The sequence below is a fragment of the Dromiciops gliroides genome, chromosome 5 (genome assembly GCF_019393635.1).
Source record: "Dromiciops gliroides isolate mDroGli1 chromosome 5, mDroGli1.pri, whole genome shotgun sequence".
Taxonomy (NCBI): Eukaryota; Metazoa; Chordata; class Mammalia; order Microbiotheria; family Microbiotheriidae; genus Dromiciops; species Dromiciops gliroides.
The window spans coordinates 208,073,735-208,101,098 of NC_057865.1; the positions used below are offsets into that span (position 1 = coordinate 208,073,735).

The following is a 27,364-nucleotide window of genomic DNA, read 5'->3' on the forward strand; positions in this document are numbered from 1 at the left end:
TTTTCAATTCCCCTGAAATTAATTTCCTTTTTGAAACTCAGAAAACTGGAACTTTATTGTTAGTAGCTATTGTGTGTTTACTCTTTTTTTTTCCTTTTTTTTTTTTTTTGCAGGGCAATGAGGGTTAAATGACTTGCCATGGGTCACACAGCTAGTAAGTGTCAAGTGTCTGAGGTCAGATTTGAACTCAGGTCCTCCTGAATCCAGGGCTGGTGTTTTATCCACTGCACCACGTAGCTACCCCCATGTGTTTGCTCTTGATCAATCTGATTTGTACTTCTGGAGATACTAGTGAAAGGATTTCAATTTGTGGCAGACTATATTTAAATATTTAAACATTTTGCTTTTTAAAAGATATTTGACAATTAACAGAAACTATTATATAGAAATAGTTTATTCTAGATAATGAATGCACTCCTCAATAAGCCAATTTTATGAAGATTCCCTGAGGTAAGATTTGAAGATCACCTCCTCTACTGGCAATTTTCCATCTTGTTCATGCTGGTTACTCGAGGCTTTGAGCCTTCATTGTTACTTATGGGGCTTAATACAAAAGTCTTAATACTTAATACAAAAAACCCTCCATGTTAAAGTGGAATTTTCTGACATTGAAAAATGGACATTTCTATAAAGTAATATTTAAAAGTGCGAGGCAGCATGGTATCAGAAGGAAGGAGTCTCAGAGTCAGGAAGACCTGGGTTTAAGTGCCACCTCTGACACCTACAGGACAGTGTTAACATAGGCATAAGGTCATATAACTGCTCAATACTTTAGGTAACTTTAAAACTATAAATGGCAGATAAGATGCTGACTTACAATGTTTCTGAGTGATCTCTCCCCACAATAAATGAGGAATTGTGGTCAATCCTAGAGTGTAAAGTTTGTCATTTTCATTACCAATTGATTCACTCACATTCTATCTTCCTTTCCCATTTAGAACCAACAAGCTCACTGTAGTAAAAAGATTTGTAGGTAAACAACTTTCTCCTTACTAAATTGAATTTCTCAGACTAAAAATCAAGTAGTTTGTGAACCATTTTAGACAGGAAACACAAAAAATCCTCCCCCCCAATTTACCATGCAGCTCAAGTAACACAGAGAGAACAAGTAAACAATTGTGTACAAACATGCTATATCAGGTTCCCCATTATTTAAAAAAAAATTCTTGTCTTGGTTTTTCTCCTGTGGTCTCATCTTTTTCCTCTCCTTTACTTATTGGGGTGGGGGTGGGGAAGTATTCCTAAAGAAAGATGCCTCTGACATATTCTTATCACTTCTTTGCAATTTGCCTTTCATCTCCAGAATTTTAATGAAACTGTCCTTCCAGCTTGTAGTATATGTATAGCTAGTAAATGTTTAATAAATTTTTGTTGAATCTAATTGAGCTGAATTAAATCAAGAAAAAAACCACACACACCAAGTTATTTGTTTTAAATGTGGAAGACAGGAGGTAGGGGAAAAAATGTAGAACAACAATGTGGAAAATAACAGTGAATCAATAAATAATGAATAGAAAGCTTGCTTAACAAGCTGTGAAAGTGTAAGGACCTCAGTAACCTCCTCACCTTGCTAAATGAAGAAGCTCCAGGGAAGTTCTGATCCCCTGAGTCTCCTTGTCAAAATAAAAACAGCAATAATGGTCAAAAGGGCATTCCTTTCCCACCAATGGGGAGTTTGAATATCAACTAACTGCTAATTCCCTAGGAGTCTTTCACCCAACCACCAAATAGTATGAATCAGCCCTTCTCTCCAGGTCTCTTCCCTCAATGCCTAGTCCTGCTCAATCCAGATAACAATGCTATAAAAACCCACCAGCCTTTATTGGTTTGTGTGTTTAGTTCCACCTGGATGGAGTCTCAGTAGACCTGACCTGTTTCCATCCTCCCTGACTGCCATTCTTTGTAGTATGTCCTCTTAATAAAGTTGCCTTCTCAGGGAGCAGGGAGCAGAGGGAGGAAAGGAGGGATAAAAATTGGAACTCAAATCTATAAATAAAAATGTTTACTACTTTAAAAAAAGAATAAAATTAAAGCTTAGACTAGAAATTTTTTTAAATGAAGTTTCCTTGATTTATTTACTGCCTTATGTGGGTTTTGTGTTTCCATGTGCTGAACCTGAAGCCATTCGTAACCTATCATTTCCCTACCTTTTTAGTCTTCTTATAGTTTACTCCCTTTCAAGTACTCTGTGATCCAGTGACACTTGCCTCCTTGTTTGTCACCTAAACTACTCCATCTCCTGAATCTAAGTGTTTTCATTCATTGCTTGTCTCTCATTCTTGGAAAGCTCTCTCTTCTCATCTGGTTTCCTTCAAGTGTCAACCAAAGTCTGACTTTATGAAAGAAGTCTTTATTAGTTCTTCTTAGTACCTTTATTCTGGGACTACCCTCATTTTATTAGTGAGGAAACTGGGACTCAGAGAGGATAAGTGCCCAAGACCATATATCACATAATTAACAAATGTTTATTAGAGTGGCAGGCACTGTACTAGGTTAAGAGGCTAGAAAAGGAAATACAAGATAGATAAGAAATAAATACAAAGTAATAGGGAAGGGGGAGTTGGACAGAAGGAATTGTAGTCAGGAAAAATTTCTTGAAGGATATAGTATAGTAATTGAGATGAGCTTTGAGTTCTAAGGGCTAGAGGTTTAGGGGCAGAGAATTTTAAACATGTGGGACGGTTTGTGTAAACACAGGAGATAAGTGTCATGTGTTAGGAACTGCAAATAAGCCAGTTTGTCTGGAGTGTGGAGTGTGTGAGGAGGAGAAGGAATGCATAATCAGACTGGAAAGATAGGCTGGAATCTGAATGTGAAGGGCTTTAAATGCCAGAGTAATGTGCATTTTATCCTAGGACAATAGAGAAGTGACATGGTTAGGAAAGTCTGAGGCATATCAGTTTAGCAGCTGTGTGGAAGATGAATTGCTATGGGGAGAGATTGGATTAAGGTAGACCAATTAGAAGACTACTGTAATAATCCAGGTGAGAGGTAATGAAAGCCTGAACTGGGGCAGTTGTGATGTGAGTGGAAAAAAAGCAATTGGTGTGGATGATATTGAGAAGATAAAATTGATAAGAATTAGAAACAGATTGGATGGGGGTGGATTGCCACAAAAAATAAGTCCAGAATGAGTCCTGGTCTTTTTTAACCTGGGCGATTAGAAGAATGAAATCTACTTAATCCCCCAAAAAAGAGAAATTAAGAAGATGTGGTTTTAGGTTGAAAGATAACACATTTGGCTTTGGACATAATAGTTAATAATTCTAGCATTTATATAACACTCTAAAGTTATATTATCTCATTGGATCCTCATTTGAACATGAAGTAAATGCTATTATTATCCCCATTTATAGATGAGAACACTAAGGCTGATGATAGTGGTTAAGTGACTTGCAAAGGGTCACATAGCTAGTAAGTACCTGAGGAAGGACATCCTGACTCCAAGTACAGCTCCCTTATCCACTGTGCCACCTAGCTGCTATTTTAAGTTTGAGATGCCTATTGGATATCTAGGGGGAAATGCCTAACACTTATCTCTAGCATCTAGCAGAGTGCCAGGCACTCTGCTAGATGCTAGAGATACAAAAGCAGTTGAAGAAGTAGGACCAGAATTCTGTTAGGAGATAAGGACTGGATTTGGTACTTTAGTGATAAGTGAATCTATGGAAATTGACATGATCACTGAAAAACTAGAGAGCCCAGCAAGGATGGAAAAATAAGAGGAAACAGTACACTCTACATCCCCCAGCAACTCCACCAAAGATGGAGGGAGAACAAAGACTGAAGAGTTATTGGGAAATACAAGGAGAAACAGCCATAGATCTTTTTTCCAGCCTAAGCCATAAGGGAGAGTGAGCCTTTAGATACTAGGGAGTGGGTCCAGCAAGGAAAGCCAGAAAAGATACTCTCAGCACTCACACTGGGCTGGGCTTGCATTTGTGCTGAGTGAAGTGAGCAGAACAGAGAATAATTTATGCAACAAGAATGTATTGTAAAAATGAACAATTTTGAAAGACGTAAGATCTCTTATGATGCTTCCAGAAGATTCATCAAGAAATATACTAAGGGGCAGCTAGGTGGAGCAGTGGATAAAGCATCAGCCCTGGATTCAGGAGTACCTGAGTTCAAATCCGGCCTCAGACACTTGACACTTACTAGCTGTGTGACCCTGGTCAAGTCACTTAACCCTCATTGCCCAGCCAAAAAAAAACCAAAACAAAACAAACAAAAAAGAAATATACTACAGAAAAAGACCTATTTGAACAAAAATATTTATAGTAGTTCTTTTTGTGGTGGCTAAGAATTGGAAATCAAAGGAATGCCCCCAAATTGGGAAATGGCTAAACAAACTCTGGTTTATGATGGTGGTGGAATATTATTGTGCTATAAGAAATGACAAGAAAGATGATTTTTAGAAAGGCATGGAAAGACTTATATGAACTGATGTATAGTGAAGTGAGCAGAACCAGGAGAACATTGTGCATAGTGACAGCAATATTGTTTGATGAAGAACTGTGAATGACTTAACTATTCTTAGCAATACAATGATATGAGATAATCCCAAAGGACTAATGAAGCATACTATCCACCTCCAAAGAAGGAACTGATATTGATTGAATACAAACTAAAGCATGTCACTTTTCACTTTATTTCTTTATTTTTTTTCTTTTATTCAAGTTTTCTTATGCAAAATGACTAATATGGCAATGTTTTACATAATTGCACATGTATAACCTATATCTGATTTCTTACCCCCTCAAAGAGGGGGGAGGGGAAGGGGGAAGGGACAGCATTTGGAACTCAAAACTTTAAACAAAAATGTTTATAAAAATAAAAACAAATGAAAGAAATATGCCTCTTGGAAGAGAAATGATGAACTATGCAGAGTATGCAGAATACAAAACCCACATTTTTTATATAGCCAATATGGGAATTTGCTTTGCTTGATTACTCATTTTTATTACAGGGATTTTCCTTTTTTTTCTGATAAAAGGGAGGAAAAAATGCTTGATTATGTGAAAAAAATAAAATTTAATTACAAAAAAGTAAAAAGTTAAAAAAGTGTAAGAGGGGACAAAAAACTGTCCCTTTAGAATCCTAATTTATCAAGGCTCATTTTGTTGTTTTTGTGGAGTCATTTCAGTCACATGGTTGGACGTGGGTTTTTCTTGGCAAAGATACTGGAGTGGTTTGCCCCTTCCTTCTCCAGCTCATTTGACAGATGAAGGAAACTGAGTTAAATAGGGTAAAGTGACTTGTCCAGGATCACACAGCTAGTTCAGACATTTACTAGGCTGGATTTGAACTCAGGTCCTCCTGACTCCAGAATCAGCACTCTATTCACTGTGCCATTTAGCTGCCCCATAAAGGCTCATAGAGGAAGTTAAATTATACAGAGGTTTGGGGAGTAGTTTTGAGAATCTTAAAAGAAAAAAGGAAAAAGAAATTCACTACAGTAGAAAGGGAAAATTGTGGGGTGGGGTACTTACCATCTTACATAATTAGGTTGCAGAAAAAACACTACCATTTCACACCCGGATTATCTAGAGATGAAGATAACCAACCTAAACACAATCCTCAACATAGTCTCATCCCATCATACTCTCCCCAACTCAGTGATTCTGAATCCCTGGTTGTCATCATTTAAAACTGTCCTCAGTTCTTCTACTGACCTTTCTCCACCCGCAGACAATGTCCCCCCTACCCCAAAATCCTATCCTGATACTAGGATAATACAACACACGTTTTTATATTCCCTCTTTTCCCTAAACCTTTCTCTCTTCCTGACTTTCCTGTTATGGTCAAGGGCAGCATCATCCTCCTAGTCACCCTGACAAACAATTTAGGTGTCATCTTCCACTCCTCACGCTAGTCTCTCCTATCCAATCAGTTGCCAAGTCCTGTTGGTTTTACCTTTGTAACATATCTAGTATATACACCTTCTCTCCTCTGACACTGCTGCCACCTTGATGCAGGCCCTTATCACTTCATGCCTAGACTATTGCCTGCTGGTTGTCAAAGCTTTCTCCACTTCAATCCATTCTCCAACTCAGCTGCCAAATTGCTCTTTCTGGAGCATATATCTGACCATGTCACCATTGTAGTGGTTTCCTATCAACAAAGATCAAATATAAAATCTTCTGGCATTCGAAGGCCTTCACACCTGGCAAGCTTATACCTTTTCAGTCTTCTTAAATCTTATTTCTCACCCTTAAACCCCACTATGATCCAGTGACACTAGTATCCTTGATATTCCTCACACACCATCCTTCATCTCCTGTCTAGGAGCATTTTTACTGGCTGTTTCTAATGCCAAGAATTCTCTTCTCACTCATCTTCTTTTCTTAGTTTCCCTGGCTTTCTTCAAGACTCAGCTTCTGCAAAAAGGCTTTTGGGTTCTCCCTTAATGCAGATGCTATCCTCCAGAAATTTTCTCCAATATATCTTATGCATATATATATCGTTTTCATCTTGTTTCTCCTGTTAGACTATGAACTCTTTGAAAGACCAAAGGAGTTGTTTTCACCTAGCTTTTAGCACAGTACCTGGCACATGGTAGGTAATTAATAAATGCCTGTTGGACTGACTTGAAGTCAATATAGTCTTAGTAGGACTTAGACAAACCTAACAAAAAAAGCAAAAAAGAAGTTACAGATTTGAAGAGAGTTCCAGAAAATGTAAATATTATAGATTTATGGCAATGGGGATAATAATATTCTTCAAGCCATGTATGGTAACTTTACAAAAATTGACCATGTATTAATGCATAGAACCTCAAAATAATAGGCAATTTAATCAAAGTTAATGACAACAATAAGACAACATTAAAATTGGGGAGTTGAAGCCAAAGCAGTCCTTATAGGAAACTTTTTATCTGTACATCCCATTAAATTAATAACACTAGGAATTGCTTTGGGAGAGAACAAGGAAGTAAAATAGGTAAACCAACAGGATTATGAAACAGAAAAAAAGGAATAATAAATTACCTGTATCAAAAATTTTAAAAGAATTCAGAACAGATAAAGAATAAAGGAAGCTATTAGAAACTCTTCCCCCAACTTCACTTATGTCAATAAAACTGGCTACTTAAGGGCAGCTAGGTAGCACAGTGGATAGAGCACTGGCCCTGGATTTAGGAGGACCTGAGTTCAAATCTGGCCTCAGACACTTGACACTTGGGCAAGTCACTTAATCCCAATTGCCTCACACACACACACACACACACACACACACACAAACCCACAAAAAAATTGGCTACTTAAATGAAATTTTTAAAAATTTAAAGAAATACAAAATACAACAACTCTAAAGTACCACCTCACATCTGGCTAATATGACAGAAAAGGAAAATGACAAATGTTAAAGAGAATGTAGGAAAATTGTGCTGTTGCTGGAGTTGTGGACTGATCCAACCACTCTGAAGAGCAATCTGAAACTGGCAAAGGATTATAAAACTATATACCCTTTGGCCTAGAAATACCCAAAAGGTCTGTATCCCAAAGATTTGGAGCGATTTGGAAATTAAGAGAATACCCATCAGTTGAGGAATGGCTAAAGAAGTTGTGGATATGATTATGATAAAATACTATTGTCCTGTAAGAAGTGATAAGCAGGATGCTTTCAGAAAAACCTGGAAAGACTTACATGAACTGGTACAAATTGGAGTGAACAGAACCAAGAGAACAGTGTACACAGTAATAAGCAACATTGTAAAGATTATCAACTGTGAATGACTCAGCTATTCTACACAATACAATGATCCAAGACAATTCCAAAGGACTTATGATGAAAAATGCCATCCACCTCCAGAGAAAGAACTGATGGAGTTTGAATGCAGATCAAGGCATACTCTTTTTTGCTTTATTTTTCTTGGGGTTTTTTGTTTGTGTTTTCTTTCACAACATTACCAATATAGAAATATGTTTTGCACATGTATAACCTAAATAAAATTGCTTGCATCCTCAATGAGGGGAGAAAGGGGGAAGGAGGGAATTTGGAACTAAAATTTAAAAAAAAAACAAATTTTTAAGATTGTTTTTACATGTAATTGGAAAACATATTTAATATAAAAAGAAATATAAAAGTCCAGATTGGGGCAGCTAGGTGGTGCAGAGGATAAAGCACCAGCCCTGGATTCAGGAGTACCTGAGTTCAAATCCAGCCTCAGACACTTGACACTTACTAGCTGTGTGACCCTGGGCAAGTCACTTAACCCCCATTGCCCCGCTAAAATGAAATTAAAAAAATTAAAAATAAAAGTCTAGATTAATTAAAGTAATGACAATTTTAATAACCCAATACCAGAATTAAATGTGACACAAAATAAATCCCAAAACAAGCAAAAAAATAGGACAAGATGGATTTACAAGTAAATACTATTGAATATTCAAAGAAAAACTAATTGCAACATTACATAATGTTTGCAAAAACAAGAAAAAGGACCCTACAAAATTCCTTCTATATTATCTATATTATCTTGATACTAGGGAGAATCAAAATAAAGAGAATACTATAGAATATTCCTAATGAATACTGAAGTTAAAAAATTAAATTAAATATTAACTAAGAAGCTACAGAAAAATATATGAGATTATTTATATCAGGAATGAAAGCTTTTGTATTTTTATTTGTAAACAATTTCAACAAAAAAAAGAGAAAAAAACAGATCAACAAATTGGGTATGCAATGAAGAAACTAGAAAATCAACTAATTAAAAAACTCCATCACCAAAATAGAAATTCTAAAAATCAAAGAAGAGACTAACGAAATTATAAGCATAAAACCCCACTGGAAAAAATTAAAATAAAATAAAAAAACCCACTGAATAAATTATATTAGGAATTGTGTTCATGCTACTATACTGTACCATAGTTATGTATTCATTTACCAAGGAATGCACAAGGTCACACTAGGATAAGAATAACCATTTTTTGTATACAATTGGGCAAATATAAATATTTTATCTCCAATTTGTATTAGGAATTAGAATTTAACTAACTTATAGAGATCTAAGGTTTTTACCTTCTAGGTCTTAACAGGAATTGAAAAATGGGGCTAGTTGACCCTTTGGGGATTCTTTTATCTAAATTGATAATATTAATAGTTTTGAAGCAGTCTTGTTTTTATGTTTGCACTTTATAAACAGACACCACACTAGAAGGGTCAACGGGATCTAATTTCCTACTTCCAGTTACACTCTGGTCATTGAGTTAAATTCATAAAATCATTTAAGATACATAGCTTCAAGTGGCTTTTGAGGGCCTAGTCGACCCCTCTAATTTTATAGATAAGTAAATTGCCGTCTCAATCCTCTTTATTGACTTGCTCAAGGTTATACTTATTCAAGCTTATATTAAGGTAGTTACATTAATAAGTGGCATTTAAACCTTTGACTCCAAATCTAGTCAGAAGGTTGCCTTTGAAGCAGAAGTAAAAATTTAATTTACTTTATTGAGCTGAAAAAATTAATGGGCCTAAAAGAGTTTAGCACCTCTCTGATTATTTGTGCATATTTGTGTGATTTTATTTTTATCTTTGCTTGCAAACCTTGAGTTCTTTGTCTTTCATCACCTCAGCTGGTCACATTTCACTTTTCCTCAGCACTTCATTTTCTAGGCTGAAGTCATGTTTAGGGCACCCTTTAGTTCAATCAATCTGATCTATTCTGTCCTAGGACACCATGTCTGGGAGGAAGGAAGGAAGTAGCCTGGGGGAACTGGTTAAAAGCTCTTTCCCGTTCATTAGGGTAGTATGGTAGCCTTCCAAATGAATCTTCGATAAATGGGCAGATTAATAGACCGATTTGTATTCTCTCATAAAATGCCAGAGACATTTTGGTGGGCATCTATGATGATCAGCCAGGGATTCTCAGATGTTTAGGAAGAAAAGAGAAGCACTCTGCTAAAGTGGAAAGAGTGTGGGGTTTGACATGAGAGAATGTGCAGAAGCTACGGAGAATTCAGTTTCTTCGACTTTAAAATGAGGGATTTGGAAAGGATAATCTCTTAGATTCCTTTCAGATCTTAATTTATGATCTTATTATCATAAATAAAGACAGATAAATATGAGCTTTAAAAAAATTCAAAGGCTTGGTCAAGGAGAGTAGTCAGTATATTGAGCCTCTTATTTTAAAGTATATCGACATAACTATATTTTGAAACCCTGCAACATTATTTTTAGGCTTTTTTCAAACAAGCTACCAGTGAGTTGGGGAGCTGCAGAAGAGGGGAGGCAGGTTCAGTCAATAACACAGAAAGAGCAACAGGTATAACTATGAATAAAAGTCCTCCTCAGGTTTTCTGCCTCCCTTCCCAGTCCTGAAAGGCCACCAGTAATTAGGGTGGGGCAGCCCATAGGAAGCGCAGGAAAGGCCTGGGGAACAAGAAAAGGTCCTGAAAGAAGAGCTCTTTCACTGGTCCGCCCTGGGTTCCCAAGAGGGCGAGACTCACTCACCGTTCGCCATGAAACTCTTGCCTTTCCTGGCCAGTGCCTGCTGGACCTGCTCCTGGATTCTGAGGGTTTTAGCAGACTGGTCAGTGTGGCTACTGCTTCCAGCCAGTTTCAGTCTGGCCTCTGAAGGCAGAGCCAGACTGGAGCTGTCCAGCTGCTCTAGGATCTGCTGGCCCAAGACGGTTCGAATATAGCCACACTCCACAGGTAAGCCGGGGGCTGCCATGGCCATAAGGAAGGGGGTGGTGGTGGTGAAGAAACAGGCGGCTCCGCTCTCCTTCCTGTAGCAGCGGGACCTGGGAGAAAAGAGGCGGCCGGAGGTAGCCCAGGGCTCTAGCTCACTGCTGGCAGCAGGTCTCCGCCCCTGAACCACGCCTCCCCGGCGTTGGGCCTCTCCCACAACTCTCCCTCCCTTTCCCCACCTTTGCGGATCTCTTTCTCTGTTCCTCCCACCTCTCCCTTTCTCCCCCCTCCCCCATCTACAGACACACGCACACACACACACACACACAGATTCACATAGAGTCATAATAAGGGACCAGAGCAAAATCTATTGGTTTTTTGAAGTAAAAGAGGCAATAGTAGCAATATTTCCAGACAAGGCAATAGCAAAAATAGACTTACTTTAGGAAACTACATTTCCTTTGCAAGTACCATAGATAATGAATTATATCAATACTAAACACACCCACACACACCCCCTCTTCCCTCCCTCTCCTCCCCCCAACACACACGGAAGCATTTGATTTCCGTTCTGGAAAGGCAGGTGAACTCTTTTAAGGCCTGGAGAGCCACTTTGCACCTGCACCCTGGAAAAAAAAACAAACACCAGGAAAGTCTCTACAGACCTTAGGTGATCCCAGTGAAAGGTTTGAGAATGATATGGGCTGTATGTGAAAGCGAAATGACAGAATGGGGCTAAAATAAGCTAACAAAATGACATTTGTGAGAGAAATGGCCAGAATCCAAAATAATTTTTCTTTTGCTGAATTAATGAGAGGCTTTGTATTTTTCTCTTTTTGCACAGATGCACACACGAGCATGTTCTTCCTCATTCAGAGCTTCTGTTTGCTTCTTCCAAATACACAAACTGTACCCAGAACAATGTCGTTCACCCACTCTCTCCCTTAAAAACATAAAAAGATACTGGCATAAAAAAGTTCAAATATGTGATAAATTTTATTTCCACGTTATTTCCATGTTTATTAAGTTCTCATTTTGGATAGAAGTAGCTAGGGGTCACAGAGGATCTCCATTCAAATCTCACCTCAGACACTTATTAGCTATGTGACCCCTGAGCAAGTCACTTAACCCCAATTGCCTTAAACAACCAGGGCCATCTCTAGTCATCCTATATCTCTCTGTCTGTCTGTCTGTCTATCTTGCCACTGGACCAGATGTCTCTGGAGGACAGTGAGGTTGGTGACCTTGCATAGCCCTCCCTCAAGTCATAACATCACCTCTGGATGTCATGGTCCTCTTTGAGAACAGAGGACAAACAATAACATTGTGAATAACCCTGCAAAAGATACTTTTGACTTTCCAATGTACTGTTACTTATATTTATTATAATACAATTCAGTTCAATTCAAGGAATATTTCATGTGCCTACTATATTGTTCTTATAGAATTTATTGTCTGTCATGAAGCCAATGACCTATTGAGAACCATACAAAGTGTGCTAAACAGTTACCTTACTTTTTAAAAGTATAAAAATATGCTTGGAGAGGGCAAACTCTCGGAATAAGGAGCCCCAGATCTGGCCTCATAAAGACTTAGACAATCTGGAGAAAGCTGACCTCAGAAAGATGACCTATGCCTTTCTCAAAATCTTTGGCTCATTATATCACCATTTCAAAGTAGAATTACGGGGGAAATTTCAAAAACAAAGCTTAGGTTTTTGGATGATGTCTAGGCTTTCCCAAAAGGTTATTAAGGTTTTTTCTAGACTAGAACTCAAGGCACAAATATAGTTATATTTTTTTGGCTTTGCTTTTTTTTTGGCTTTGCTTTGGTCAGTCTCAAATTAAAACAGCCCCCAAAGTCCAAGCATGCTTCTGGGGGCCACAGGGATTAAATGAAACGTGGATAGGCCTTATCACCCAGCTCAGTTCATGGTGCATATCCTTTGAATGAACAGGACCTTTACCTATCTGGGATGCCATCAAAAAGGAAAAAAGAGATGGCTCCAATCTTGGAGTTTTTAAAATGCACCCTCTGGGGGGCAGCTAGGTGGTGCAGTGGCTAAAGCACCAGCCTTGGATTCAGGAGGACCTGAGTTCAAATTCAGCCCCAGACACTTGACACTTACTAGCTGTGTGACCTTGGGCAAGTCACTTTATCCTCATTGCCCCACCCAAAAAATACAAAAATTAAATTTAAAAAATTAAAAAATAAAAATAAAATGCATCCTCTTCTGGAAATGTAATTAATGGAAAGGGCTGTTTGGTAAGGAAACACAGAATGTCTTTTTCCATGAGGCAGGTCCTTAGCACCTCCCACATGCTCAAAGAGAATTACACAAAGATCAATGCTACTTATTTCCTCCAATACAAAAGAAAAGCTTAAGACACAAAAAATTCCTAAACACACATTGAAAAGTAGTTAAAGCATAATATATAATTCATGACCTCTCTAAGGAGGTTGATTCTTCAAACATTAAAAGATGAATCAACCAAGTGTTATTGTTGGACAGGAATTTCATCTTCACCTCAACTCTACACAGTCTTGAAGTAACTCACTCAAGGTCCACATCTTTATCTTTTGAACTGAAATGTTTCAGAGGTCATCTCCTGATGGACCCAGGAACTCAAATTCAAAAGATTGTCACTGAGGCTAGTCTGGAAACATAGTTCTCCCCACTCCTGCCTTTCTTCTCTAGGGTTATGGTTATTGAGAAATATTAGGACAATAGTCAAAAGTCTTTGGTCTAATCTGAATGAGAAACCTTGTAAGTCCTTAAAAATTTTGAGGAAACAATGTTCAGCACTGAAATTTTTAAACTTCATTCTTGTATAAGAAAACTGGAATAAAAAAGGGAATAAAGTGAAAAATAGCATGCTTCAGTCTGTGTTCAATCAATATCAGTTCTTTCTCTGGAAGTGAATAGTATGCTTCATCATTAGTCTTTTGGGATTGTCTTGGATCATTGTATTGCTGAGAATATTTAAGTTATTCACAGTTCCTCATCAAACAATATTGCTGTCACTGTACAACATTCTCCTGGTTCTGCTCACTTCACAGAAGTTCACAGATTATCAGTTCACAGAAGTCTTTCCAGGCCTTTCTGAAATCATCCTGCTTGCCATTTCTTGCCATCACTATCATATACCACAGCTTGTTTAACCATTCCTCAATTGATAGGCATTCCTTTGATTTCCAATTCTTATCTACCACAAAAAGAACTACTATAAATATTTTTGTACAAATAGGTCTTTTACTCTGTTTTTTATGTCTTTGAGATATAAACAAGGATGTACAGTTTGATAGTCCTTGGGGCATAAGTCCAAATTGTTCTCCAGAATGGTTAGATCAGTTCACAACTTCACCAACAGTGGATCAGCATCCCAGTTTTTCCACACCCCCTCCAATATCCAATTTTTCCTTTTTTTGTTATATTTGCCACTCTCATAGGTGTGAGGCGATACCTCAGAGTTACTTTAATTTGCATTTCTCTGATCAATAGTGATTTAGAGCATTTTTCATTTTACTATAGATAACTTTGATTTCTTTGCCTGAAAACTGCCCATTCGTATCCTTTGACCATTTATCAATTGGGGAATGACTTGTATTTTTATAAATTTGACTCTGTTCTCTATATATTTGAGAAATGCATCCTTTATCAGAGATGCTTGTTTCAAAAATTCTTTCCATTTTTTGCTTCCCTTAAAATCTTGGTTACATCAGTTTTTGTTTCTGCAAAAGCTTTTTAATTATATGTAATCATAATTATCTATTTTATATTCTGTATTTCTCTCTCTATCTTCTTTGTTTCTAAATTCTTCCTCTGTCTATAAATCTCTCTTAATTTGTTTATGGTATCAACCTGTAATCTAAATCATGTACCCATTTTGACCTTATTTTAGTATTGTGAGAATTGGAATGACACCCCCTGCTGGAAGGGAGTAAGCTCTGGCCTGAAAAGAAACCATGTGACTTTAGCATCTGGAAGTGACCTTTCCTGGGGTTTCCAAGGTCAGTTTGGCGTCAGGAAGTGATGTTTGTTCATGGATCCTGTCAATCAGAGTTACCAGCCAATTAGCTTGGAGCTGTGTGTGTGTGAATGGCCCTGTTCCTTATTTCACAGGAGGCTTTGGGGAGAAGCTGAGGAGTGAGTGGCTTTTTTGGTTCCTGACTTGGGCTTTGGTGGGTGAGATGTGGGGCTCTCTCTTAGATAGTTAGATGAAGTTTGACTTTTACCTCTCTCTCTCTCTCTCTCTCTCTCTCTCTCTCTCTCTCTCTCTCTCTCTCTCTCTCTCTTCACTAACTTCTAGTACACTTTAACAAATACTGAAAAAGTCTAAACTCTTGCTAAAGCTTCTAATTTAAGGTGACCACTCATTAGATTTTAGACATCACAGACAGAATTTTAGGCCCTTATAGTATATAATGTGAGATGTTGGTCTATACCTAGCTTTTGTGAAAGTCTTTTTCTAAAGGGAGAGGTCTATTTAGTTCACAAAATTGATTAGGTTAATGATCAGAGTAAGAACAAGAACATCTTTTAATGAATTCAATTAAGAGAAGCATCTCTTGAGTTTATCTTTGATAAGGTTGAAAGGTGGATATGTTTTTAAAACTTTTCTTATTATTAACTAATACCAAATAAAATGAGCATTTCCATATACATTGTAAAATAGGACTGAGTTGTATATGAAACTGCATGTAACTATCTTATTCAAAGATAACTTTTCCTTGTAAGTATACAAAATCAATTTGCAACTTTCAAGCTGTCATTTATTACTTCTGGCCTTTTTTCTCCCCTCCTGTTCCCTTCCCTCCTCCTCCACTTCTTCTCTCATAGATGCAAAGTTATATTACATATATTACATATATGTATATTATGTTTGTAACATATTTGATAGATAGATAGATATAATTAAGCAAAACACATTTCCACAATGTTTATGTCTAAAAATTTATCTCTCATTCTGCATCTTGAATTCATCACCTCTCTTTCAGGAAATGAGTTGCATGCTTGTATGACTGGTGTTATGGTAGTCATTAAAGGATGTTCTTAAGAGGATGGCTTAAAGAGGCATTAAATTGTTCTAGGAAAATTATTCTCCATGGTATGTCAAAAATTAAGTTACTATTTCATCTAAGCAAATAAAAAGCTAAACTTTGTGCTTTGAAAATTTTCAAACATAAAATTTAATCTTTATTTATCCGTTGTTTCTGACAGGTTTGTGCCCAATAAACAGAACAGCTAGGTGGCATAGTGGATAAAACATCAGCCCTGGATTCAGGAGGACCTGAGTTCAAATCCAGCCTCAGACACTTGACACTTACTAGCTGTGTGATCCTGGGCAAGTCACTTAACCCTCATTGCCCCCCCCCCCAAAAGAAAAAAATAATCATGTCAGGATTGCTGTTAGGTGCTTAGGGAAGGAAATATAAAGCAAAAGGAGCAATCAGAGGCTCACCAAGACAATACATGTTAGAGTTTCCATGCATGAGCAGCTATTGTTGCTGACCTTGGGAAAGGAATGAAAAATCAACTATTGGACTGGCTAAAATCATTGAAAGGAAAAGCAAGAAATGTTGGAAGGGATGTGGGAAAATTAGGATGCTAATTCACTGTTGGTGGAAGTGTGAACTGATCCAACCATTTTGGAGAGCAATCTGTAATTTTGCCCAAAGAGTTATTAAACTGTTTATACCCTTTGACCCAGAAATACCACTACTAGGTCTGTTTCCCAAGATGATTAGGGCAAAAGGAAAAGAATGTATATGTTTTAAAACATTTGTGGTGGCAAAGAAGTGGGAACTAAGGGGATGCCCATCAACTGGAGGAATGGCTGAACAAGTCATGGTATATGATCATGATGTGCTCTAATGATGAGTTAGATGATCTTAGAAAACCATGGATATATTTGAACAAAAAAAGAATGAAATGAGCCGAACCAAGAGAATGTTGTATAGAGTGAATGTGAGAAATAATTCATTTGGACCCCTACTCAATTGTAATCAGTCTCTTTTATTGTAGGTTGGACAATTTTAATCCCCACTAAAAACAATATTGTTTTAAAAACATTTTGACCATTATAAATACTCAAATTAGCTACAAAGGACATATGAAACAAAGGACATGATCTGGATCAAGAGAAAGAACTGAATAGAAGTATATATACAATGGTTTTACAAACACACACACACACACACATTTGTGCCTAATGGTAGCCATCTCTAGGGCTGCAGGGAGGGAAGAAATAAGGGAAAAAAAGAAAGTTACATTATAACATCACTATATATTTAAAAGGAATGGCAAGGGGCAGCTAGGTGGCACAGTGGATAGAGCACCGGCCCTGGAGTCAGGAGTACCTGAGTTCAAATCCGGCCTCAGACACTTAACACACACTTACTAGCTGTGTGACCCTGGGCAAGTCACTTAACCCCAATTGCCTCACTAAAAATAAATAAATAAATAAATAAAAATAAATAAAAGGAATGGCAAGTTGTACATAATAGATTTGTAATTTCATGTAAAATCATTTTTTTCTATTTTACCATGTTACTTCTTAAGTAAAGAATAAATATAATAAAATTAACAAAAAAAGTTATATAATCGAAATTATCAATTTTACCTCCCATGAGCTTCTTGTTTGGGCATGAATTCTTCTACTATCCATATATATGACAGATAATTTCTTCAATGTTTCACTAATTTGCTTATGATATTGCCATTCAAGTCTTGTGTATCCATTTCAGTTAATCTTGGTATATGGTGGGAGATGTTAGTCTATATCTAGTTTCTGTCATACTACTTCCAGTTTTCCAAAAAGTTTTTGTTGGATGGTGAATTCTTATCCCAACAGTTGGAATCTTGGATTTATCAGACTATACTCATTGCTTCTGTATATTGTGTTTTGCTAAATAACCTCTCTAAAATTTTAACCAGGAGGAAACTTTGCATCTGAACTTTAATTTCTGGTCACTAATACTCCGTGTGTTCTCATCTGTGTTGTGTCTATATTTTGTCTCTGGTATCTGTAAGATTAGATTGTATTTGCTGGTAAAAGAAGAGCTAAAAAAGCAGGGTGAGGTCTTAACCAGCCAGGAAAGTAAGGCTCCTTCAGGTTATCTATGTTTAAAGTTTAAAGGGTAATTTAGGTTGAAAACTTTTAAAAAATTATTTCCCTTTTTTTTATTGTGGCCCAAATGAAGAAACAGACAGAAAAAGGGGGACTTTCCCCTAATTTATAAAAGTTTGAAATTTTGAAAGAATTTTTCTTTGAGCACATCCTGGAAATAAAACCCCACTTTTTTTTTATTGTGGTTTATATAGCAGCTCTAGAGGCAGCTATATGGCACAGTGCATAGAGCACTAGCCCTGAGGTTGGGAGGACCTGAGTTCAAATCTCACCTCAGACACCTACTATAGCTGTGTGACCTTGGGCAAGTCATTTAACCCCAATTACCTGAAATATCCAGGGCCATCTCCAGTTGTCCTCGATATATATCTTGCCATGGAACCAAGATGACTCTGGAGAAGAAAATAAGGTTGGTGACCTTGCACAGTCACCACTTCAATTCAGTGCAAGTCATGATATCACCTCCTAATGTCATGGTCCTCTTTGAGAATAGACAAATTACAATGACAATCTTTAGCTCTAAGATGATGAGATCTCAGACCAAACTACTCACTCATAGATATATTGGCCGTGTGAACCCAGCTATAGCCTGCAAGGGCTGATGGGAGAAAGTCTACCTCTAATTCTCATGGTGCAGCCCACCATCTCGATTGAGATTAATAGCCATGTAAGTCACTTGATGGAAGGGATTTTTAGAAACTCCAAAAGAACAAGTTAGAAAGTGGAGTAGGATTTAATTGTTCCTAGGTCAGTTTAAGAATTTTTCCATTTTGTTCATCACTCCTTGCCTGAAACAGAAAAGTATTTACACAAGGGATGCCCAGGTTGGCATGAAATGATTATAGAGTAGCTTAAGGGAATTACTCTCTATGTCTTTGAAGAAAAGGAAGCTGCGAAAAGGAACCAAATTGTTATGCAACCTGTTTCAACCCAAACCATTCTTTCAGGAGTTACTATACAGGTCATTTCTAATGACTTTCTAAGTCCATTGTTCCAGGGGATTATATTTAAGCAACCTTATGTATTTCTACACCATCAACTACTTAATGGATTTTTTTTAAAAAGGGAATTTATCCCATAAACTTCTACTTTTACTCAAGACTTTTAAGAGAAAAAGGGATATTAGAAATCAAAAGGGGAATTGCAATAAGGGTTCCCTAAGGAACAATTGTGCAGGAAGAGGGATAGATAAGGGTAATTGATCTCAAAGCTAGATTTTCTTTTAAGTTGAATAAGTAATTTTTTATTGATAAAATTATCCAAGTGAAAATTTAACAAATGCCAACAACTCAGTGTGGAAATTTAAATTTGTTTTTAACTCAGAAGCTGCTAGAGGATAAGTTCTCTCCTTGCTTTTTAGTCTCAAACTTTAATTGGAAAATTGTCTTGAATATTAAAAGTTTACAAATTCAGGTTTAATTGAAACCCAAAGCTTAAGTTTTTCACTACGTATTCAATTTAATCTAAGGAACTGTTTTTGCCCACCCAATATATCTGACAACAGGAAAATGTGTTTAAAAATGCAAAATAAGTTGTTTTTCTTTTAAGACAATATGATCAAGGTTTTTCTATCATAGAATTTCAGCAATTTATGTTTAAAATGTATATTATCATTGTAAAAGCTATATGTATAAGTAATGTTAGAAAAATTGTGAGAGAAATACAAATATCTTGATTGACAAGTTATTAAGTATTAACTCTCTCCAGATTCTGAAAAGTGAAGAGCAGCAGGAAAGAAAGGAAGTGATTTAATCTGCCATACTCTTGTAGGGAACATAAGGGATCCCTCTTGTTAATTGAGCAATCAAGCCTTTTGTAAGCTGTAGGCCTCCTACAATTTTTTTTTTTTGTAATTTTGTTTGTTTGTTTTTTTGAGGCAATTGGGGTTAAATGACTTGCCTAAGGTCACATGGCTAATAAGTGTCAAGCGTCTAAGGCCGGATTTGAACTCAGGTACTCCTGACTCCAGGGCTGGTGCTCTATCCACTGTACCACCTAGCTGCCCCAGTAATTATTTTAAAACCACCATCAACAACTTAATGGATTTTTTTAAAAAAGGGAATTTATCCCATAAACTTCTTCTGGGATTAGGAATAGGCAGTGCAGGTCTCTCTTCTTTTGGGAGAATAAGAAAAGTTTGAAGCTCTTTGATCCAGTAGATAACACCTGAATTGCTGCTAATTAAGCAACAGGTTATAATTGTGGCAGGAAAATTAATGAAGAGAACCACCTCTATTGAAATTAGCTTGGGAAGATTTAACAGCAGCATGTGTAATATGAGATATGATTGAAATGTAAAGGAAAATTGGGTAGTCTGAGTAATGGATTTGAAAGATTTGGAAAGAAGAATAAAGGCTTAAGGGAACATATGGAAGGTAGATAAGAAGGCTTGGGAACATATGGGGGACATACCTGACACACATCAGTAAGACAGCAGCATATGCTGCCAATGTGCTCCAAACTCTTTGGATCTCTGAATGCCCATGTGCCAACTTCAGATGGGCAAGTCTGACTTTTGTGTACATAGATAGATTGAAAATGAAAATTTTGTAGCATGATTTGAAAGGCAATACAGACAGTTATAGAGGGTTAGGAGAAATTCAATAGACAAGGTGTCCCTAAGTATGATATGTGGGATAAAATAATGTCAGTTTAAAAATCTTTTCCAGAACTGCTTACATCAATAAAATAGAGAAAAATCAGATTAATAAATTGGGCATGCAACTAAAAAAACTAGAAAATGAACAAATTAAAAACACCCAACTAAGCAGCAAATTGGAAATCCTGAAAACCAAAGGAGAGTTTAATAAAATTGAAAGTAAGAAAACCATTGAATTAACAAATAAAACTAGATGCTGGTTTTATGAAAAAATAATAATAAAATAGATAAACCATTGGTTCATTTGATCAAAAAAAGAAAAGCAGAAAACCAAATTACTAGTATCAAAAATGAAAGGGGTGAACTCATCAACAATGAAGAGGAAATTAAGACAATTATTAGGAACTATTATGCCCAATTATATACAAAGAAATTTGACAATGTAAATGAAATGGATGAATACCTACAAAAATATAAATTACCTAGATTAACAGAAGAAGAAATAAAATACTTAAATAACCCAATTTTGGAAAAAAGAAATACAACAAGCCATCAATGAACTGCCTAAGAAAAAATCCCCAAGACCAGATGGATTCACAAGTGAATTCTAAGAAACATTTAAAGAACAATTAATTCCAAAACCATATAAATTATTTGAGAAAATAACCTCTTATTTCCTACAAAATCCCTTTTATGAGACATATGGTGCTGATACCCAAATCAAGAAGAGCCAAAATAAAAAAAGGAAATTATATACCAATTTCCTCAATTAATATTGATGCAAAAATTCTAAATAAATTACTAGCAAAAAGATTACAGCAATACATCACAAGGATCATATACTATGACCAGATGGGATTTACACAAGGAATGCAGGGTTGGTTCAATATAAGGAAAACTATCAGCATAATTGACCATACCAATAACAAAAGCAGCAGAAATCATATGATTATCTCAATAGGTGAAGAAAAGGCCTTTTTCTTATTAAAAACACTAGAGAGCATAGGAATAAATGGAATTTACCTTAAAATGATAAGTAATATTTATCTAAAACCATCAGCAAGCATTGTGTGTAATGGGGATAAGCTAGAAGCCTTTCCAATATAATCAGGAGTAAAGCAAGGATGCTTATCATCACCTCTATTATTTAATATTGTATTTTAGCTATAGCAATAAGAGAAGAAAAAATTAAAGGAATTAGAATAGGTAATGAGGAAACAAAAGTATCACTCTTTGCAGATATTATGTTATACTTAGAAAATCCTAGAGAGTCAACTAAAAAACTACTTGAAATTATTAACAAATTTTCAAAGTTGCAGGATACAAAATGAACCCACATAAATCATCAGCATTTCTATATATTACCAACAAAGTGCAGCAACAACAGATAGAAAGAAAAATTCCATTTAAAATAACTGAGGACAATATAAAATACTTGGGAGTCTACCTGCCAAGACAAACCCAGGAACTATATGACCAAAACTATAAAACACTTTTCACACAAATAAAATCAGATCTAAATAATTGGGAAAATATCAACTGTGCAAGCCAATATAATAAAAATGACAATCCTATCTGTTATTTAATTTATTTAGTGTTATACCAATCAAACTATCAAAATATTTTATAGATCTAGAAAAAATAATAACAAAATTCATCTGGAAAAACAAAAGCTCAAGGGGAAAAAAGTTTAAGGGAATCAATGAAAAAACTACAAAAGAAGGTGGCCTAGCAGCACCACATTTCCAACTGTTATAAAGTGATAATTATTAAAACAATCTGGTACTGGCTAAGAAATAGAGAGGTAGATCAGTGGAATCAATAGGTACAAATTACACTATAGTAATTTATATATATAAATTATACATATTATATTATATATAATTTATATATATATATATATATATAAATTACTATAGTAATCTAGTATATGATAAACCCAAAGATCCAAGCTTTTGGAACAAAAACTCATTATTTGACAAAAACTACTGGAAAAAACTGGAAAACTGTATGGCAGAAACTAGATATAGACCAACATCACATACTGTATACTAAAATAAGGTCAAAATGGGTACATGATTTACACATAAAGGGAGATGCCATAAGCAAATTAAGAGAGCATGGAATATTTATCTGTCAGATTATCTGTGCATACAGAGGAATAATTTAGGATTAAAAAGTAAAGCATTACAAAATGTAAAATAGATAATTTTGATTATATAAAATTTAAAAGTTTATGCAGCAGAAAACTGGGAAAGAATTTTTGAAACAAGTACCTCTGATAAAAATCCTCATTTCTCAAATATATAGGGAACTGAGTCAAATTTATAAAAATACAAGTAATTCCCCAATTGATAAGTGGCCAAAGATTATAAAGAGGCAGTTTTCAGACAAAGAAATCAAAGCTATCTATAATCATATTTAAAAAATGCTCTGTATCACTATTGATCAAAGAAATGCAAATTAAAACAACTCTAAGGTATCACCTCACATTTATTAGAGTGGCAAATATAACAAAGAAGGAAAATATTGGATATTGGAGGGGATGTGGGAAAACTGGGATGCTAATCCACTGTTGGTGGAGTTGTAAAAAGAGCCAACCATTCTGGAGAGCAATTTGGAACTATGCCCAAAGAGCTATCAAACTGCATATCCTTTGATCCAGCAATATCACTGCTAAATTTATATCCCAAAGACACCACCCCAAAGAGCTAAAGACCTATTTGTACAAAAATATTCATAGTAGTTCTTTTTGTGGTGGATAAGAATTGAAAATCAAATGAATGCTCAACATTTGGGGAACTCCTAAACAAGCTGTGGTATATGATGGTGATGAAATATTATTGTGCTATAAGAAATGACAAGCAGGATGACTTCAGAAAGGCCTGGAAACACATCTATAACTAATGTATAGTGAAGTGAGCAGGACCAAGAGAATGTTGTGCCCTGAGCTAGCAATGTTGTTTGATGAAGAACTGTGAATGACTTAGGTATTCTCAGCAATACCTAAGTCCAAGACAATCCCAAAAGGCAAATGATGAAACATACTATTCACCTCCAGAGAAAGAACTGAAATTGATTGAACACAGACTGAAGCATGGCATTTTTCATTTTTTTCATTTTGTCTTTTATTCATTTTATTATATAAAATGACTAATATGGTAATGTTTTACATAGTTGCACATGTATAACCTATAACTGATTGCTTAATGCCTCAGGGAGGGGTAAGGGAAGAAAGGGAAGGAGAGATAAAATTTGGATCTCAAAACTTTAAATAAAACATTTATTATTTAGGGTTTCTTTTTGATGGGGCAATGAAGGTTAAGTGACTTGCCCAGGGTCACACAACTAGTAAGTGTCAAGTGCCTGAGGCTAGATTTGAACTCAGGTCCTCCTGAATCCAGGGCTAGTGCTTAATCCACTGTGCCACCTAGCTGCCCCAAAATATTTATTATTTTTTTAAAAATTAAATAAATAAAATCTTTTGCAGTCGATTAGCTGGAAATAGTGATGATATATGAAATCCTTGGAATAAAATAACACTTGTGTAAAATAATATTAAATAATTGACATTATAAATTGAGTTTCTATATGATGCCTTTTGGGAAGTAGATGCAGGTATAATTGAATATATTCTGGTCTCGTTTTAAGTTATATTTATTTTTTATGATTATTATTATACTATATGGATCAAGAAACTTGTTAGCTATATGTTTTAAGCCAAGTTATCCCAGTTGTCTGATATGTAATGTGTAAAAGAAAGTGCCCAACATTAATTTTATAGTTCACTATTTTAGAAATATTGTTAGAAAAGTGAACTCTTCTTTAATTCTTTTCAGTTATAGATTTAATTGTTAAAAGATTGGTATAAATATATTACAAAAACTCTTTAGAAATATAGGAGATTGGGGGCAGCTAGGTGGCGCAGTGGATAAAGCACCGACCCTGGATTCAGGAGGACCTGGTTCAAATCCAGCCTCAGACACTTGACTAGCTGTGTGACCCTGGGCAAGTCACTTAACTCTCATTGCCCTGCAAAAAGAAAGAAAGAAAGAAAGAAAGAAAGAAAGAAAGAAAGAAAGAAAGAAAGAAAGAAAGAAAGAAAGAAAGAAAGAAAGAAATATAGGAGATGGGGGGTGGAGCCAAGATGGTGGAGGAAAGGTAGTCACTCTCCTGCCCTCTTCCCCAAACCCCTCCAAATACCTTCAAATAATGCCATAAGTGTAAAGAATTAATTGTTATTTGAGGTTTTTATGCCTCAGAGAGCACTGGCCTGGGGCTCTGCAAACCACATGGTGCTCCACCCACTGGTTGTAGCTGTTGCCAGGGCTCTGGCACCTCACGTCATCACCACTCACTGACACCTACATGGGCCTGGCAAAATTATAATGATTGGAAGCCTAGTGAGGGTAGTCATGTGACTGTCAGAGCAGCCATCCCATTGGCTGGGACTGTGTGGGGTGTTTCTAGGTTTGGGGGAGGAGAATTGGGCATTCTAGGTGGAAGGTGGAGAGTGACAGGCTTTCTGCTGCGTATTTTTAGCTGATTCCTGGGCGGTGGTATTTTTCAGGTATTATAATTTCCCTTTCCCCATTTTTATTTCCTTTCCCTTGATCCTACTGATCCTGTTTGTGTTTTTTTTTAAGTTCGTTCTTGTTAAAATAAATCTTGTTCTGTTTTGAGGGAGGCTGCCGGTTTCCTTCCTTGCTCCAATATTGCAGCGAGCCGCTTAGCTAGCACTCCCCAATTAAAAATTGGTCCCCACATAAGACAATTACTGGAGCAGCAGAACTCACTAAAGGACAGGGTAATATAATTTTTTTTTAAGTGAGGCAATTGGGGTTAAGTGACTTGCCCAGGGTCACACAGCTAGTAATTGTTAAGTGTCTGAGGCCGGATTTGAACTCAGGTACTCCTGACTCCAGGGCCAGTGCTCTATCCACTGCGCCACATAGCTGCCCCTAATTTTCTAATTTAAAACACCTTAGAAGGTCTGAAGGAAAGGTCACCTGGGTGAGGGTGTGCATAGTCCAGCACAGGCTGTGCCAGTGCAGACCTTGGGAGCCACTGAATCAGCAACTGCAATGACTGCTTCTGGAACTCAGCCTGCACCCTCTGTAAGGGTTTAGGGCATCAAACAACTATCAAGAAGGAGATTACATTAGTATTTTTGCTAGCACTGAGGCAGGACTTAGTTGTTTTGCACATACTTAGATTTATGTCATAGTCTTGAGTCACAATCCCAGGCCTAAGAGGAGGCCACAGTGGAGCAGGAAGCTCCTTGTAGTTCCCCGGGCAGAAAAGCAGGCTTGTGGTCATTTGCAGACCAGAGTACAGGCCAGGAGAGTAGTAAACATATCTCTCCTTAAAACCTATCACCTTGGAAGAATTGAAAACTTACAAATTCCTAAAAGTATCTCTGAAAATAGCACAAACTCATTTTAACAAAGAGTTAAAAGTCAAGAGATAGTCAGCAAACAACAGAATAAATTTCTGACTTTAGAAAGTAACCATAGTGAAAAGGAAGATCAAAAACACCCTGAGGAGAAAATAACAAAGTAAAAAATCCTACATCCAAACCTTTCAAGAAATAATGAATTGATCTCAGGCCATTGAAGGACTCAAAAAAGACTTTGAAAATAAAATAAGAGAGGGAGACAAAAAGTGAGAAAAGAAATGAGACTGATGCAAGAAAATCATGAAAAAAAGTTAACAGCTTGGAAAAGGAGACACAAAAAAAAATGGAAAAAAAAAACCAGCTTCAATAATAGACTACACCAAGTGGTTAAAGACGTACAAAAAGCCAATGAGGAAAGGAATGAAAAAGGAGGTACAAAAGCTCACTGAAGAAAATAACTCCTTAAAAAATTAGGATTGAGCAAGTAGAAGCTAATGATTTTGTGAGAAATCAAGAAACAATAAAACAAAACCAAAAGAATGAAAAAAATCTCATTGGAAAAACAACTTACCAGGAAAATAGATCCAGGAAAGATAATTTGAAAATTATTGGACTGACAGCCATGATACCAAAAAAAAAAAAAGCCAAAGACATCATCTTCCAAGAAGTTGTTCAGGAATAATGCTCCCATATTCTAGAACCAGAAGGTAAAATAGAAATTGAAAGAATCCACCTATAATGATTGGAGTGACACCACCTGCTGAAGAGTTACTGTAGGAAAGCTCTGCCATGAGGAGAAGGTATCTGAGGGCAAGCCATGTGGCTTTTCCTTGGTGTCAGAAAGTGACGTTTGCTCATGGGTACTGTCTATCAAAGCTACCAGTCAATTAGCTTGGACGTATGTTCGAGTGGATGGGATGTTCCCAGCTTTTGGGATGAAGGAGGGGTGGTTTGCTCTCTTTCCTCAGGACTCTTGTGGAGAGCAGAGCAAGAGGTGCTGGCTCCCTGAGATAGACAGCTGAATCTAGGCCTTTCTCTCTTTCTCTTCACCAAATTCTTATTCTCCTTAATAAATGCTTAAAAGTCTAAACTCTTGCTAAAGCTTCTAATTTAATGGCGACCACTCATTAGATATTTTAGACAGTATAGCTAGAATTTTAGCCCCTTACACACCCATCACCTCCTGAAAGAGAATGAAAATGAAAACTCCCAGGAATATTATCACCAATTTCTGGAGTTTCCAATTCAAGGAGAAAATATTGCAAGCAGCCAGAAAGAAACAATTCAAGTATAACACAAGATTTAGCAGCTTCTACATTAAAGTATTAGAGGACTTTGAAATATGATATTTCAGGAGTCAAAGGCACTGGGTTTACAACCAAGAATCACCTCCCTAGCAAAACTGATTATAATTCTTCAGGGGGGAAAAGGGGCATTTAATGAAAGAGAGGACTTTCAGGCATTCTTGATGAAAAGACCTGAGCTAAATAGAAAATTTGACTTTCAAATACAAGACTCAAGAGAAGCATAAAAAGGTAAACAGGAAAAATAAATCATAAGGGATATTAAAAGGGAAGATGATATTTGTAACACATAAGAACT

At 36.4% G+C, this 27,364-nt stretch overlaps 1 protein-coding gene across 1 annotated transcript in view; it reads right to left on the minus strand.

The window, feature by feature from the left end:
- PKP2 (plakophilin 2) overlaps positions 1-10,807 on the minus strand; it is a 148,118-nt gene extending 137,311 nt beyond the window's left edge. The window contains 1 exon segment of the mRNA XM_043969362.1: positions 10,456-10,807. Coding sequence (XP_043825297.1) covers positions 10,456-10,684 — 229 coding nt within the window. The 5' untranslated portion in view covers positions 10,685-10,807.
- Positions 10,808-27,364: the final 16,557 nt, after the last annotated feature.